This window comes from Halictus rubicundus, chromosome 10, assembly GCF_050948215.1.
Source record: "Halictus rubicundus isolate RS-2024b chromosome 10, iyHalRubi1_principal, whole genome shotgun sequence".
Taxonomy (NCBI): Eukaryota; Metazoa; Arthropoda; class Insecta; order Hymenoptera; family Halictidae; genus Halictus; species Halictus rubicundus.
In genome coordinates this window covers 11,850,716-11,865,805 of record NC_135158.1, presented here as the reverse complement: position 1 = coordinate 11,865,805, position 15,090 = coordinate 11,850,716, and the positions used below count along the sequence as shown (strand labels likewise).

Sequence of the window (15,090 nt, the reverse complement as noted above, 5' to 3'; positions counted from 1 at the left end):
CTTTCGCGGCATGGTAACCGTTGTTGCGCTTGTATCAAGTTCCGATAGAACGGAGCCGGGCAAATCAGAAACAGCTTAAGTGGCTTTACGGGAACAAGAGATTCATAATTCAGCGCGTGAAATATTCAACGTTGTTAATTATGTAGCGCGTTTGTTATGCGCGGTTCGGAGTGTTTAACTTAACCCAGAATATTTCCTCGGAGTTTCTCCCCGCGACCTCGTGAATAAATACCGGCTCTCTCCCTTCCTCTGCCACGGAATGTTGATTCGTGCGATGCCCTTATATTTGGCCGCATAACGCCAAGGGAGCGCGTTAATAAATAACGTAATCCCTCGACGGGCGCAAACCCGGGACCCGTAACAATTTCCGCTGTTCAAAGACATTCCCTTCCCGTCAATTTCCAATGTTCGACTGATTGCACAAACGGTGTGATTAACATTTTGCCCGGCGATCCGTGCTCTCGTACTCGTGATCATCGTTTTCTCCTGCTCGCGTTCTGATCAACCCCCGTACAAAACGGCCGAATCAATCGCGCGGCAACAAATTCATTTTAAACCCGGAAACGATGGGCTCGCCGCAGAAAAAAAACGATTGCCAGTTTTCTTCAATGCTACAAGAATCGTCCAGGAAACCGAGATGTTAACACGTTCGCTATCATCGTCACGGTCTCGCAATTTAAATACACCACTAGACTGTGGACTTTTATGCGTTTATAACAAAATTGAGTAGCTACAGTTTCGAGCAATGCAAAGATTAAAAGAATTGAAGAGTGGGGATCTCCTGTTTTTTTGCAACAGAGGCAGAGAATTTTTATTTTGCATAAAAATCCGCAGTCTATTAAGTACTCGGTTCTATAACAACGTATTGTGATGTGTTTGGAGAGTTTGAAGAGGTCTGCCCGGTAGATGGAGATGTTTCAGATCGGTTTGGGGTGGTTTCATGCAAAGCGAAAATTTGTCGAACAGGGGGGCTTACCTGCCAGCACGCCTGGCTGAGCAAAGAAGGAGCTGGCGCGGTCCTCGTGTTTCGGATTCATGTAGACGTCTGTGTTGTCCGAGTGGTCGCCCTCGCCACCTGAGGGCTCGATTACATCGGCCTCGTTGTCGGGTCGGTTTACAGTCTCTACGATGGTCTGCAACGGGACACGGCTTAATCAGTTTAATCCGTTTAATTCGGCTGGCGAACGAGTAGGGGCGGCGGCGTGCGTTTTCAAACAAATCTAATAACCCTTCTTAACGTTACACGCGTTTTACCGGGATTCGCTCGGGTTTCTCCCATTTTCAACCCCTTTATTCTTCGAATTTTCTCCCGCGAACAAATATATCACTTCAATATTATAGACACAGTCGTGCAGAACTAAATACTGTGAATGATTCCCGAAGCTTCTTCATTGTCAATGTAAAAAAGGAACTCGGAATTAGTACAAATCAGATCGAATTGAATTCAATTTGAAACAAATCGAATTGGAATTTTTGCTCCGCGTTGCAGGAGGATCTACTGTAATTCCATAACATTGAAATTCAATTGTACTCGCGATCGCAGTAGTCAACAATTGAATTAATTGAATAGTTTAAACAACGTAATCTAATTACAGCGTAATCGAATTACTATGGCATTGAAGTACAATGCAATTAAATTGCAGCGTAATTCATTCAATTAGCAGAGCTGTGGCGATAGTCACCTTTTCCTTGGTCTTGACTACGGGTTCATCGACTGAGTGCGGCTCCTCCGGCTCTGTTGGCCTATTGATGGGCACCACAGGGTCTATCCTGTTGTTGTTGTTGTTGATATCTGCGACACAGGGGCACGAGAGAATCATTGCAACAAATTCGTACCGAAGAACGCGAGAAAAGACTGAAAGAGTACTTTTCAGTATCATACATCTCAACTTCTCAATTTTTCTTTCGCTAAACACGTTACTTTGACTGTATAGAATTTTTGAGGCAGCTAGTTGGGCATTTAAAGTGTCCACAGAAGCCTAATGCGCGCCCGAGCGACTTGTATGCTCGTGTCAAGAGGTGTAGAAGCTACGAGAAAGGTTGTGGGGACTGAAAACCACGTAATGAAACGAAAGAGAACATCGAGAATCGAAGAAACGAGCCTCGGCTATTAATATCGCGAGTTCCAGGCGTTTCTGTTCCGTTGAATACCAAAAGAGAACAATCGTACCGGGATCGTCTTCGCCGTCCTCGTCGTCGGGGCCAAGGCCGCTACCGGATGATTCAAGGTCGCCGTGACCTTCGCTGCCACCTCGACCAGAACCCTCCAAACCTCCCTGGTCGTCTAGGTAGAGATCGTCCGAGTAGGAATTGTACGTCGCGCTCGCGCCCAGCGTCCTCTCCTTCTCGCTTTGGTCCTTCTGCGAACAGACGTTTCGACAAACTTATAATCAATGGCAATCAATGGAAAAAACAGACCACGGCTAATCGCCACGGTCGCCTATATATTTATCGTGTAGAGCCGAGCCTGCGAATACTTTTTTAACCCGCGATCGGTGTCGCTCCGTATTTATTACGTAAACTATAAACGGTGAGATAATTGAGGTGGATGCGAAGGAAATAATTCGATACCTATCAATCTGAAATTTGTCTCTCCTCTGTTCGATATTTCGGAAGATGTTGTTTATGCTATAGATCATTTGAACGACTAGACACAACTGATTTTATTTATGGCAAAAATGAATAGATGAAACTTGAAATAATAAAAATATTAGAAGAATGTAGGGATATGGACACATTGTTTGCAAATATTTAAAATTATTTGCAAATTAGCTCCTTTTTCGTACGTTTCTGTAACGTAACGGTGGCACAGTTAAATCCTTCGGCCAATTCTCGGTCGCGTAATCCTAAATTTATCGTTGAATTTGTCCCCGGAATTGTGGACCACCCTGTAGACGTCGAATAACGAAACCGCTGCCCAGACAGAGCGCGTTGTCTGTCTTTTTGGTCTTTCTTTTTTGCTTCCTCGCATCATCTCCGGCCTGGTCTCGAAATAGAAACCATTCCCGAGACGTGTGCTCGCGTTTGCTCTCGAATTACCGCACGGCGTACGGTGGCATCATCAAAACAACATTTCGTCCTTTTTCTTGTTCTCTTGCGTGTCGAGTTGTTCTCGACGCCCTGCTCGGCTGCTGCCTACGGCGGCATATCGACGCGCATCGAAACAGGATTGTTCACTTTTTAGCGAGAAACAACAGAAGTAGAATCCTACACAGTTTCATTGGTAGACGGATATCCTTGTGCGAAATCAAAATAGTCTGCGTCAATTGCAAAGAACAGCAGCCATACTGGATCTCACACAAAGGATGTCGCTTTCTCTTCCTGGATTTCGCGATCGCGAAAGCCAGACTATCGTTGAAAAAAAGTTCAAGGCCTGAATCCGTCGCTCGTCATTGAAAATATTACTCGGAAATGGCTTCGGCGTAAAACAAGAGGCTTGTTCGGAGGTCATTATAGGACCACACACGCGAGGCTAATGAAAGATTCAGTAGTTTTTCATTGAATTCCCAAAGCAGCGGGTTTAACACGCGCATAAAAATCCGCAGTGGGATCATTAGAGTCCGTGGGGCTGCGTCAAGGCGAACGTCGCGAGCAATGGCCACCAGCGACTTCCGGTTAGCAAACGCCACTGGCATGCCGAGTGACACGCGATAAAGGCCAGCATAACAAACGGCGCCAGCAATCGCGATTGTCTCCCTATCGACCGACCAGGTCGACTAAACTTAAACTTCAACGACCAGAGACCTTGGTGCAGAAACCTTGGAAATCTGCTGTTTAATCAAACTGTGCTTGTTGACATTTTATTGATTCTTATTCGAAAGAATCGGACGTCTTTCAAGGATTTTGCACCAGTCCAGTGTTTCTCTCGGCAGATGTTAAACAATGTTTTGGTACAAAAGATTTTCGGGACTTTTGGTTCGCCGAGGGTTAACCGAGAGTGGCACAATGCAACTGCAATCGTTGTATCGGAGAAGGGCTGCGGTATTTTTTCCGGGATTCGGTAATTCGTCGAGAGATCCCATTGAACTTTGTCGTGTATCTCTCGGAAACAGCGTGCGCGGACAATCGCGCGACGACAGAAGAGTGTGCACACTGTATACATACTGCAGACTGCACACACAGGATGCGCCGTTTATATACACGCTGTACAATTAAATAGGGACCAGTTGTCCGCCGGACGAGGTTCCCGGGCTCGAAATTTCACCGTTCAGTCAGAGGAAACTAATCACGCCTCTACAGCGCCGCCATATGGCACGTTCCTGTTTACAGAACGGCAGTTACGCACGGCCTGGAAAGAGCGCTCGTCTCGTTCCCGTTGCCCATCGCTGCGCTGGCAAACTATAATATGCACTCGATCGCATAATGGGTCCCAATCGCGGATGTGCACCGCCTGTTCCGCGAGAGAATCGTCTCTCGATCGGCAACGATCCGCAATCTAGGATGATCGATCGCTGTTTCGTTCGTTTGACCTTTGTGCTCAGCAAATTGGCACACTTACATTTTCAGAATTAAACTGCAATGATGTATACACACTGTTGAGGGTCAACTAAGTTACAATGTAATTTGTCAAGAATTTTGTTTACAATAAATGCCTGAGTTACCATGCGTGGAAACGTGGAATAACGACAGGAACATCATAAAACTTAACAATATTTTGCCATACAAGGAAACAGGCTAAGTAAAATTGAAATTGAACGCTAGTTATCCAACTCAGGATTAAAAACCATGGCACGTGAGATATTGGCACGACGACGAAAGAAAATGAGTTGATCGCAGCACGACCTTGACGCAAGGTGAACTTCGCAAAATTTCGCAGCACGAAAATTTCGTGCTGCAACGTAAACACCAGTTGACCCAGAAGTCCGCAGTGCAATAAAACCGCGTTACGAAAATGCTGCGTGTTTTCCTGCTGTGCCAGTTGCACTCGGAGGTCACGAGACACCGAGTAGGTATGTACGTATAGCGAATCCAGTGGGCTAGCTTGAAAAGAGGAGAAGTTTGCTCAACGAATGGTGTCGTAACACGAGGAAAATGGCACCTTGGCTGTGGAACTAGGCCGGGACTGCATAAACGAGACAGTTTAATACTGCTGTTGTTCAACACGAACGTTCCGAACGTAAGCGAGAGCACCAGCTACTGGTTAGGCTCGGAGAATCTAGAATTCCATGCAACAGCCAGATTGAAGGATGCGGCACCAGGTGCTCGAGGATCTCGTTACCGACGTCTGATCGAGTTACCAATCAACGACCTCCGTTGCACCGGAGACCGACGCAACAGCGAAAACACCGCATCGTTACCTGGGGATTTTTCGAGCAGCCGCATCTTGACTGCATCTCCTAACGCCACCGCGGAGCATGCTTCTGCAGCTGTTCTAGCTAGGAGGTTTGTTCAAAAAAGAGCCGACCATTTTGAATTACGCGGCAACGCAGTGTCGTAGAGACGCGCGGGTTGCAGCACCGGGTGCAGTACAACTTGACAAACAATCTCCTTTTTCCCGCTTGTTCATTCTGAATAGACGTAGTCTGCGTTGTTTGATGATTTCGTGAAAACTCGTGGCTGTCCAAGCATGACTATGCCCATTCTCTTACCCGTCTTGTTAATTCGAGAATTTTCTGCGAGAAAATTACTGTTCTTCCCCAGCCTTCCCCGATCTCGCACCAGCTGACTTTCTCGTGTTCCCCAAATTGAAATCAGACCGTTGAAAGGGAGACGTTTCGGCACGATTCAGGAAATTAAAACGAATTCGGCACAGGCTCTGAAAGACATCCCACAAACTGCTTACCAGAACTGTTTCCGGAAGTGGAAACACCGCTGGAATAAGGGTATCGGTTGAGGAGGAGTGTACGTCGAAGGTGACAAGGACCAACAGTCCACATGTGAGTCGAAAGAGAAAATTAGAGAAATCAAGTTCGGTCACTTTTCGTACAGACCTCGTATATTGGCAACGCACCTTTTCCCTACAGGGAGTCCGCGACTAGAGGCACAAGGTTGCAGGTGCAACGACCGAGGATGCACCAGGCGCACAGGATCGTGCGTACAAATGCATCGCGCGGCGAGAACGTGTCCCTCGCAGCTGATCGATAACACGAATTTCGTCCTCCCGGGCAGAGAGGTGGTCGTAGAATCTCTCTCTCTCTCTCTCTCTCTCTCTCTGTGTGTGTGTAGGGCGCGTGCTCTCACGAAAGAGGAAACAACGACACAGAAGAGCAACGGCTGGCAAAGCACACCCTGGACCAGCGTTTTCCCGATTACTGATCGGCTGGCCGAGTCTCTCGGACTCTCCTCGGGGAGAGAATCCCGTTCTCCTCCTCTGTTCATGAGACGGGTGTTTTTCGTCCGCGCGGAAGAAACGCAAGAATTGCGCGGGCGCGCGCGATGTTATCGACCACTTTCGCGTATTCCATCGCGCCCGCACACGTTCCGCTCCCTGCTCGACAAACTGTCACCGCTCTCGTTTCTCTCTCTCTCTCTCTCTCTCTCTCACACACACACTCTCTCGTTCTCTCTGTCGACACAGCCTGCCTCTGTCGGAGGCCTACCACTCCTAAGGTCAAGGTTGTCCTCGAAATTCTCTTGCCCTCCCCTCCCCGGTTTTCATCCCCGCGTTTCACATTCGTGACTCGGTCGCGGTGACACACACACACACGCACACGCACACAAACGCAAGCATACATACGCACACACACCGATATGCGAAACTTTGCGAGAGGACTCTCGTCCTAGTAATCGAACAGGTTCAAGGGATGTGTTCACACGACGATCATACTCACGAGAGCGCTCCGGGGGCCAGTTCCGGGGAACTGCGCGGCCGACGCGAAACCGACCCCGAGAATCCACGGAATTTCGCGAGATAGCCCGCGAGATATGCTTTTCAGCGAAGTTGCGACTGCACTGACGTAGTACGGGCTCGGCACTGTAGACGGCACTGCTCCAGCCATCTATATATAGCTACCGCACAGATAAAACGGGAGGATCTGGCCAGGACTGTACCATCCAGCATCCGGGATTCGCGATTTTTCGAGGTTTCTTCGTTCCGGTGCGCACAGTGTGCCAGAATCGAAAAAAAAACAACCTGGACAAAATCCCCGTGCGCGCCTGGTCGTTATGCATTATTCGTTACAAGTAGAACTGTCTTAAGCGTTTCTGGGAGTCGTAGAATCTAATACCGGTATTACTTGTTTGCTGGAATGAGAAACTATCATTATAAAACTACCCTTACGGCGGGTGTGCCGATCTAAGAAACTGAAACTTTGCAAGGTGACTTCGAACGTGATTTTTAGCAATTAATGTCTTGTAGACGCATCTTATATCCCCGGAACTAAATAGTTCGAGTTACGATTTTTACCGATTGAAAGTCTGACACGACTAAACGAATTTTAAATGAACACAGACTTCATACAAAATCGGTATGGCTACGAAAGGAAGCCTACCAGAAAGGGTTAAAAAGGTATCGTTTTTCCTGATATTTCTTCGAATAATTTAGGGCGCATTTATTTTCTAATTCAATACTTTTTAACGATTTTGTAGCAACGTCTTCTTTCCTCCGTGGGGTCCCCGAACGCCTCATTCTCGTTCGATCCTTGGATTTGTCCCCTTTTCGACGATGTTACCCCAATTCTCTGGCCGAATTACCCAGAAATTCAACCAGATTACTAAATCATTGAATTTCCTACAATATCTCTCTCTCTCTCTCTCTCTCTCTCTTTCTCGGTGTCAGAATTAGTGAGACCTAATGAAAGATAGAGAGCCCGCGCAGAGGCGATTCGCTATACCAAATCTCATTTATTTCAGCAGATAAGATGGACAAGTTCGCTTAAACATTTATGGGTCCCCGACCTTTTTCGCTGCTAGATTACATCAATGTTTCAACGCCCTGCTTCGGTGCTTCGTGCCAAATCGATAATTATTAGATTGCTGGTCTTATGTACTTAAAAGTCGGCGTTGTCGAACAGTTAACTAGATTTCTGTCCTCTTTCGAGCGTAATACAACAAGTTTTATCGATAAAAATCTCCGCGGAAATCTGCAATCTGGCCGAGTGTATAGCTATATGAAATAACAATAGAAAATCAGAAAACACCAACACGTTTGCTCTACAATTGCTTTCGTACAATTTCCACCGAAGGAAAAACGAAAATTTGTATTTACCTCGATGAACATCGACCAACAGAGGAATAGAATTTCACCTCGACTTCAAAGAAGCCAACAACTACCAGACTTAGTATGCAGATTCTATGAAAAATCTTCATCTTGAGCCTGACAACGGTGTTATAAGCGAAAAGGGGTAAAGTAATATAAGCTCCGGCGCATCCGATATTTTTTCACGGGGGAATACGGAAGCGGATACGTGTTGCTTCGCAGATTTTCAAGAGTCGATACGTTGAGGGGGTAGGGGGGGGGGTATGGGCGTAGATGGTTTCCGAGACGCGATAAGTCGACTGATCAGACTATCCGTTCAGTATACAGCCTCTCGTTGGATGCAGGGGATATTGAAAATCCAGTCTGTGCATGTGACGCGTTTCCCACCGCGAGAGACCCGTCTCGTCGTCTATTTGAATAGGATCGGAATCTTTCATATTGGATCCGAATCCAAGAATCTTAACTCTACTCCCGTCCTCGTGGTCTCGCGTTTCGCGACGTTTTTCTATGCGTTCGTTTACATTGAAAGGAACACGTCCCGGCAGTGACACGCACACACACATACACACGCCAGCCAACCTTCCTATCGCAAGGCTGATAACGCACGCTCGCAGAAAACGCATCGCCACCAGGATCCAGAAATCCACTCGCCTCAGCTCCACTAGAAATATCAATATTATTTCTACGTTCGTCGCTTCGAGCCTCGTTACGTTGACTTTATTACGCCGTTTTCATCTCAACGCAGGTTCCAAACTTCTATTATTTTTTGTTTCTTATCGTCGTTTGTTCTCTAGTTTTGTTTCGAATTATTTTAGTAGAAGGCGCGAGTACCGAGTCAGTGACGATGCTTTCAAAAATTGTCCGATCATGTAATACACGTAATGGGCCGAGCAGCAAACAGACGCTAAGTCGAGGAAGAGGCCGATACCTGCTCTCGCGATAGCCCATTTTGTGTAAACAAACAATAACGAAGGATATTTGACCGCCGAGCAGCAGTGTCACCGCGGCTGTCAAGGTAAACGGTAGAAAATGTCGCTCTACCTTTCCTGTTTACTCGGGTGTGTCGCGAAACTTGGCCATTTTTCTAGCTTCGATACGGTGCGCGCGATAACCGCGAATTGTCCGAGGCGGGAAAAAACAATTAACCCTTGTGTCAATATCCGGTGTACACTTCGTCTTGTTAAACAAAAATTACCGTGTGTTCTTGAACGATGATAAATTAACTCGATTAACCAGAGCCGTTCGTGACCGAGCAAATTTCGGAGGCGAATGATATGTTTAAACAAGCTACAGTCGGTCACGAAAATATTCGGACACCACTTTAGTTTTGACTATTATAGTCCGTACTTCAGAAATTTATGCAATAAGAACAAAAAGAGGTTTCACGTATGTTACTATGCAGTGTGTAGTTAACAAAAACATAAGAGATATTTATTTACGATAAGTGATTGCATAAATAATAAAAGAAAAATGGACAGTACGCTCATTTTCATGTCACGAAAATATTCGGACACTATCAAAACTAAGTTTATAACACTATATATAAATCTTGTTTTTATAAATTAATATTTTGTTGGATATCCCATATGTTTTATGACGTGCCGTAATCACGATGGCATATTACAAATTATTCTTTTTAAATAATCTTGCCCAATACGTAGCCATTGTTCTTGCAGACATCTTTTTAGTTCATTCTTATTGTTTATGGGAGTTGTTCGAATTCGGCGATCTAATTCATCCCATAAATTTTCAATGGGATTCAAATCTGGCGATTGCAGTGGTGAGTGGAGGACATTCTTGCAAGCAAGTGTATAATAAGAATTCTTGCACAATACGCGATTTGTGCTTTCGGTCGTTATCCTGATAAAATTTTATCCCACTTTGAAGTCACATATTATCAGCACTTTTTTAAAAATTGTTTTGCAAAATGTGTAGATACCTATTTTTATCGAGGATGTCGTCGATAAAAACTAATTCGCCTACTTCACGGGCCGAAATACAGCCCCACACCATCACAGACCCACCACCGTGTTTCACAGTCGGCTGCAAATGTCTCGAATTTAATTCTTCTTTCGATTTCCGCCATACTCTAATTTTTCCATCGTTTCCATAAATATTGAATTTGGACTCGTCCGCGAAAATTACGTCTTCTCACCACTGACTTTCCTTTGAAATATAGTTTTTTTGCAAAATTCAATCTCTTGATCCTGTTGTTCGCGTTAATACACGGCTTTTTCGGGCTATTCTTCCATTATAGCTCTCTGATCGTAACACTTCTTATGTTTTCCGGATGCACTGATATTTCACGGTTATTATTTAATTCAGCTGCTAACTTTGGAGCACTTATCCGAGGATCACATTTGATTCTCCTAATTATGGAGCGTTTATGCCATGTGTTTGCGTCCGCCATGAGGAATAGATTCAATTCTATCTTCGTTCTTGTAACGTCGCACAATATCCCATACCGTGCTCTTACTAATATTTAATAAATTTGCAATTTTGCGAATCGATTTCCCTTTTTCCCGATGAAAAATTACTAATTGTTGCATATCAAACGACGTGTTCTTACTTTTAAATTTTGAGCAAGACTGACAAATATTCGATCTCTAACATACTCTGTACATAATATGAATGATATGTTTACAAACATTGTTTCAGTCAGTTGCTGGGACCTGGAAACTTGAGAAGTATAGCAAGTGTCCGAATATTTTCGTGACATGAAAACGAACGTACTTTCCATTTTTCTTTTATTATTTATGTAATCACTTATCGTAAATAAATATCTACACTGCATAGTAACATACGTGAAACCACTTTTTAATTTTATTCCATAAATTTCTGAAGTACGGACTATATAACAGTCAAAACTATAGTGGTGTCGTCCGAATATTTTCGTGACCGACTGTATTTCCTAAATCTCTTGTACCAATCTCAATTCAGAAGGTTCGAATATTTTCAAAGATCTTCCACTCATCGAGAATTACTTCCAACACGAATTACCCTGGTTTGCGGTTACGAAAAAGAATATGCAATATGCGTTAAAATAACGAAGCCTACATTGTTGCCAAAGATCGTGGATAATTTTGGGTATTTGCAGAAGGGTCGAATCGAACAGGCGAGTTTATTCGAGACTCGTGCACGCGAACAAGTGTCCGGTTTGTGCTCCGCGAGCCGAGCTTCCTGCGCGAAATTTCAACCGATTAGATTTCGTCCTCGCGAACCAGGGGATCCCATCGATTCTACGGTGTACGACCACACTGGTGTGCCCCCTTCGCATCACCCTGGCTCCGGGGCCCGCAGAGAAATGGTTCATTAACCGCGTAACAGAGCAAATCCAGACGGAGCATCGAACGGAGATATGTTCATGCGAACATGAACAATTCGTATGCGCGAGAGAGCGTTCGCGAACGTGTGCGCGACCGACAAAAGGATAACAGAGGGACGAGAACCAGCAGTTTGCTTTTGAATTTCGTTTCACGCCCCATGGATCACCGACGGAGTATACAGTTAACCGAACCTGTCTCGGTAAGTCATCTCTCTGCTAACCATTTTTTTTTTTTTTTTTTATTATTTCAGACGGCATCCGTTCATCTAAATGTTTTTTACGAACATCCATTTCCCTGAATTGTTTCGCGAACACCGGAGGAAAATTTATTTCGACGACCATTCCGGTCTGTGTGTAGGTGAAATATTAGAAATAAAAATATCAGAAGAGTTTTGAAACATTGCTGCATTATTTCCAATACACTCGAACCATTAATACTGGACGCTCGAATGATCCTGGATGTTTTATTTTGCTATTATTTAACACGTTAACGGCCGGATCATAGTATTAAAAATCTTCCACAAAGTCGAAAGAATTTAATTAATGAACTCCTTCGACCCTGCTACATCCTTCGTATCCTAAACCAATTTAATTTACGCGACTACACTCGACAATAAAAATTAATCTATTAAACTTGGTCGAATAACAGTGTTACCCATATACGTACGACCGACGTGGCATTAAATATGTTATGCTACGAGGATGCTTCCCTAGAAAATAATTGAATCCTTGATCAATGCACAGATTTCGTAGTACAAATCGGACCGAATTGAAATAAACTCGATCATGTCACTTTTTGGAAGACGACCAGGCTAGGTAGATTTAGGGTTGCGAAGGGAAATCAATTTCTGTATGTCACTGTCATTTTTAGTTCGGACAACAATGCACAGCTACGGAGTTGCACTGTAAAATTTTCCGACGAGCGGAGGAACGCGAAGCAGTCGATAAAAACGAAGCGTTAATTCGTCTCACTCGACCAACAGGTTGAAGCTCGGTTGAATTAATGTCTCTCTGGAAGAATCGTTCAGGTCATACGTTTGGATCCCGGTTTTCCGACGTTTTCCGACGTTTTCCCTCGACGTTGAAATCCGGGATGGTTCGAGTACAATGGTTGTCGGCCGTTTTTGGATTTGGTTTACCGGTTCTCTCGCCCGCTCGACTTCCGGTCGAATAAAACGGGACGCATAGATAATCGTTCGAGCAAGGTGTCAAACGCACAACGAACAACGACGCGTGGCAGCGCGCGCGCTAGCGTCCCCATTGGCTGTAACCCGGGATAAAGACGCCATCATCTCCATTTCGTGGAATTAGTCTGTTCAGCGTGAAATACAATTTCGTGTCGGTTAATTTCGTGCCGCTTTGTATCGAAGCCACAGCGTTTAACAGCAACCGAGCGAGAGCCAGAGAGACAGAGAGAAGGATAGAGGGGGCGAGAGAGTTCGTAGCGAGCAACTTGGTAAAATTACTTTCGCCTGTACAAATACGTTCTGCTAATAACGGATTTATTATAATGATGACAACGGAGCCGCCGGGTGAGCACGTTAATAACCGCAATAGCCGTTGACGACATAAATGAAATATATTCGACGGTCGATACGCTAAATTGCTCCTAATTACCGAATCCCTATAGCAATAGCCCACATTTCTTTCTCGTCGTATATTTGCATCGACGAAATGCCAATGACAATTATTTCTCTACATTTTTCAAATTGTCGCATCAGCGGAGCTTCTCCTTATGATTTTTATTGATAGGTTCAATTGTTCTCATTAAGCCGAGACATACATAGGCAATTTCATAGCTTGTTTCAGTAGATCAATTTTATCATTATCTTATTCGTACAAGGTGGACCAAGCTCAATATTTTAGATCAGTGCAAAGGTTCGTGTACCCGAACTTTTACGGTGTCTTTGTATCAAAAACAGAAAAGGAAAATAATTTCCCAATACAGTGATTTCTCTGTATATGTCGCCAAGGCCTGCAAAGGCTTTTGCAAAAGCATATCTCAATAAAGATCATTTTTTCTGGGATAAGGTCATCTTTTCGGACGAGTCTAAATTTAACATCTTTGCCTCAGATGGTCAAAATTATGTTTGGAGAAAACCAAATACGGAATTGGAAATTAAAAATTTACACCAAACAGTGAAACACGGAGGTGGATCGGTTATGGTGTGGGGGTGCATGGCAGCAAGTGGCACCGGAAATTTGGTATTCATTGATGGAATACTCGACAAATATAAGTATTTAAATATTTTAAGGAACAACCTTAAAGAAAGTGCCCGCAAATTAGGATTATTGGAAGACTTCCACTTCCAACAAGATAACAATCCCAAGCATACTGCAGGAATTGTGAAAGAATGGATCATATATAACACACCACATATGTTAACTACTCCACCGCAAAGTCCAGACATAAATCCAATTGAAAATTTATGGGCTGAAATCGGAAAAAGATTAAATAAATATCAAATAACTTCAAAGGAGGTATTGAAACAAAAAATCATAGAAGTATGGAATTCCATTGAGTGTACTTTTACAAAATCATTGGTTTATAGTATGGAACGTCGATTGAGACATCGTTACTGCTAAAGGAGGTCCAACAAAATATTAACATTAAATAATGTAATAATATATGTAGCGTTCGAATACTTTTGTGAGTCACTTATTATGCGTGTTTCTAATAAATATATCATAACTTCTGCCTACGTTGTTGAATCCTTTTCAAATTTTACTGACATAATCTTGAGACTTCCCCCTTACTATAGATACCACATTGTTCTATACAGATTAGTTTAGTACATCTTATTTTATTCATTAAAATTTGTAAACGTAAGCGTTCGAATACTTTCGTGAGCCACTGTATGTCTCTTGGACGATACACGACGCTGTCAGGACCCGTGTTGTTGACATAAATCGAGAATTCACTGTACCTCTGTTGTCACCATGGCATCGAAGTCCCGGTTTATAATTTTCGTAGATAATCTTCAGGGTTGGTTCGAGTTCGAGTATCTCTTCCGCGATTCTCGTGCGCCGTTTCGCGCCCCAAATTTTCGCAACGCTCTCTACCCCCGCATCCCCCATTTTTCCTTGATTTTCCTGTTCCATCCGGGGGAATTCGGTGTTTCCCCGACTTCCCTCGCGCTGGTTTGCTTTCACAGGTATCTCTCTGCGGGTTCCTTTTTCCTTTCTTTCCCGACGTCACGTTACTTTTCGCAGCTCCGCGACGTCTTTTCCGGTTCTTTTTTCTCGGAGCCCCTTCCCCGAGAATTTTGATCTATCTTGACATTCGACTTCAGCACCCTCCCCCCAATTTCTCTTGTTCCGTAGCTCTGCTCCGGTTTCTGTGTCAGCTTCGCCGTCGTTTCGTTCCTTCTCGGCACCCGGAGAATCTCGACTGCCTCAAGAAACGTGAAATTTTTCGAAACGCTAAATCGAAATATGTACTTTCTCGATTATCGAACTCCGCTTTCGCTTTCAACGCAACGATAAAGAGTTCACGCGATTTTTCGCCGGTTGAATATTGGATTATTCTGGCGCGTGTCGCGTCGATGATATTTCAAAAATCATGCGATCATTTCGAATTCATGGACTCTCTGTTAGTCTCCGAATCGGACGTAACACGCGGTATTCC

At 44.2% G+C, this 15,090-nt stretch overlaps 1 protein-coding gene across 2 annotated transcripts in view; it reads right to left on the bottom strand.

The window, feature by feature from the left end:
- Positions 1-15,090, bottom strand: part of Sdc (Syndecan) — a 180,938-nt gene that overhangs the window by 6,641 nt on the left and 159,207 nt on the right. The window contains exons 1-4 of one of the 2 annotated variants that reach the window (XM_076795595.1): positions 6,771-6,953; positions 2,171-2,360; positions 1,683-1,792; positions 977-1,133 (exon numbers count right to left, since the gene is read on the bottom strand). In XM_076795595.1, coding sequence (XP_076651710.1) covers positions 977-1,133; positions 1,683-1,792; positions 2,171-2,360; positions 6,771-6,938 — 625 coding nt within the window. In that variant the 5' untranslated portion in view covers positions 6,939-6,953. Of the gene's footprint in view, positions 1-976; positions 1,134-1,682; positions 1,793-2,170; positions 2,361-6,770; positions 6,954-15,090 lie in introns of those variants that run through there. The other variant, XM_076795596.1, reaches the window with a different exon arrangement.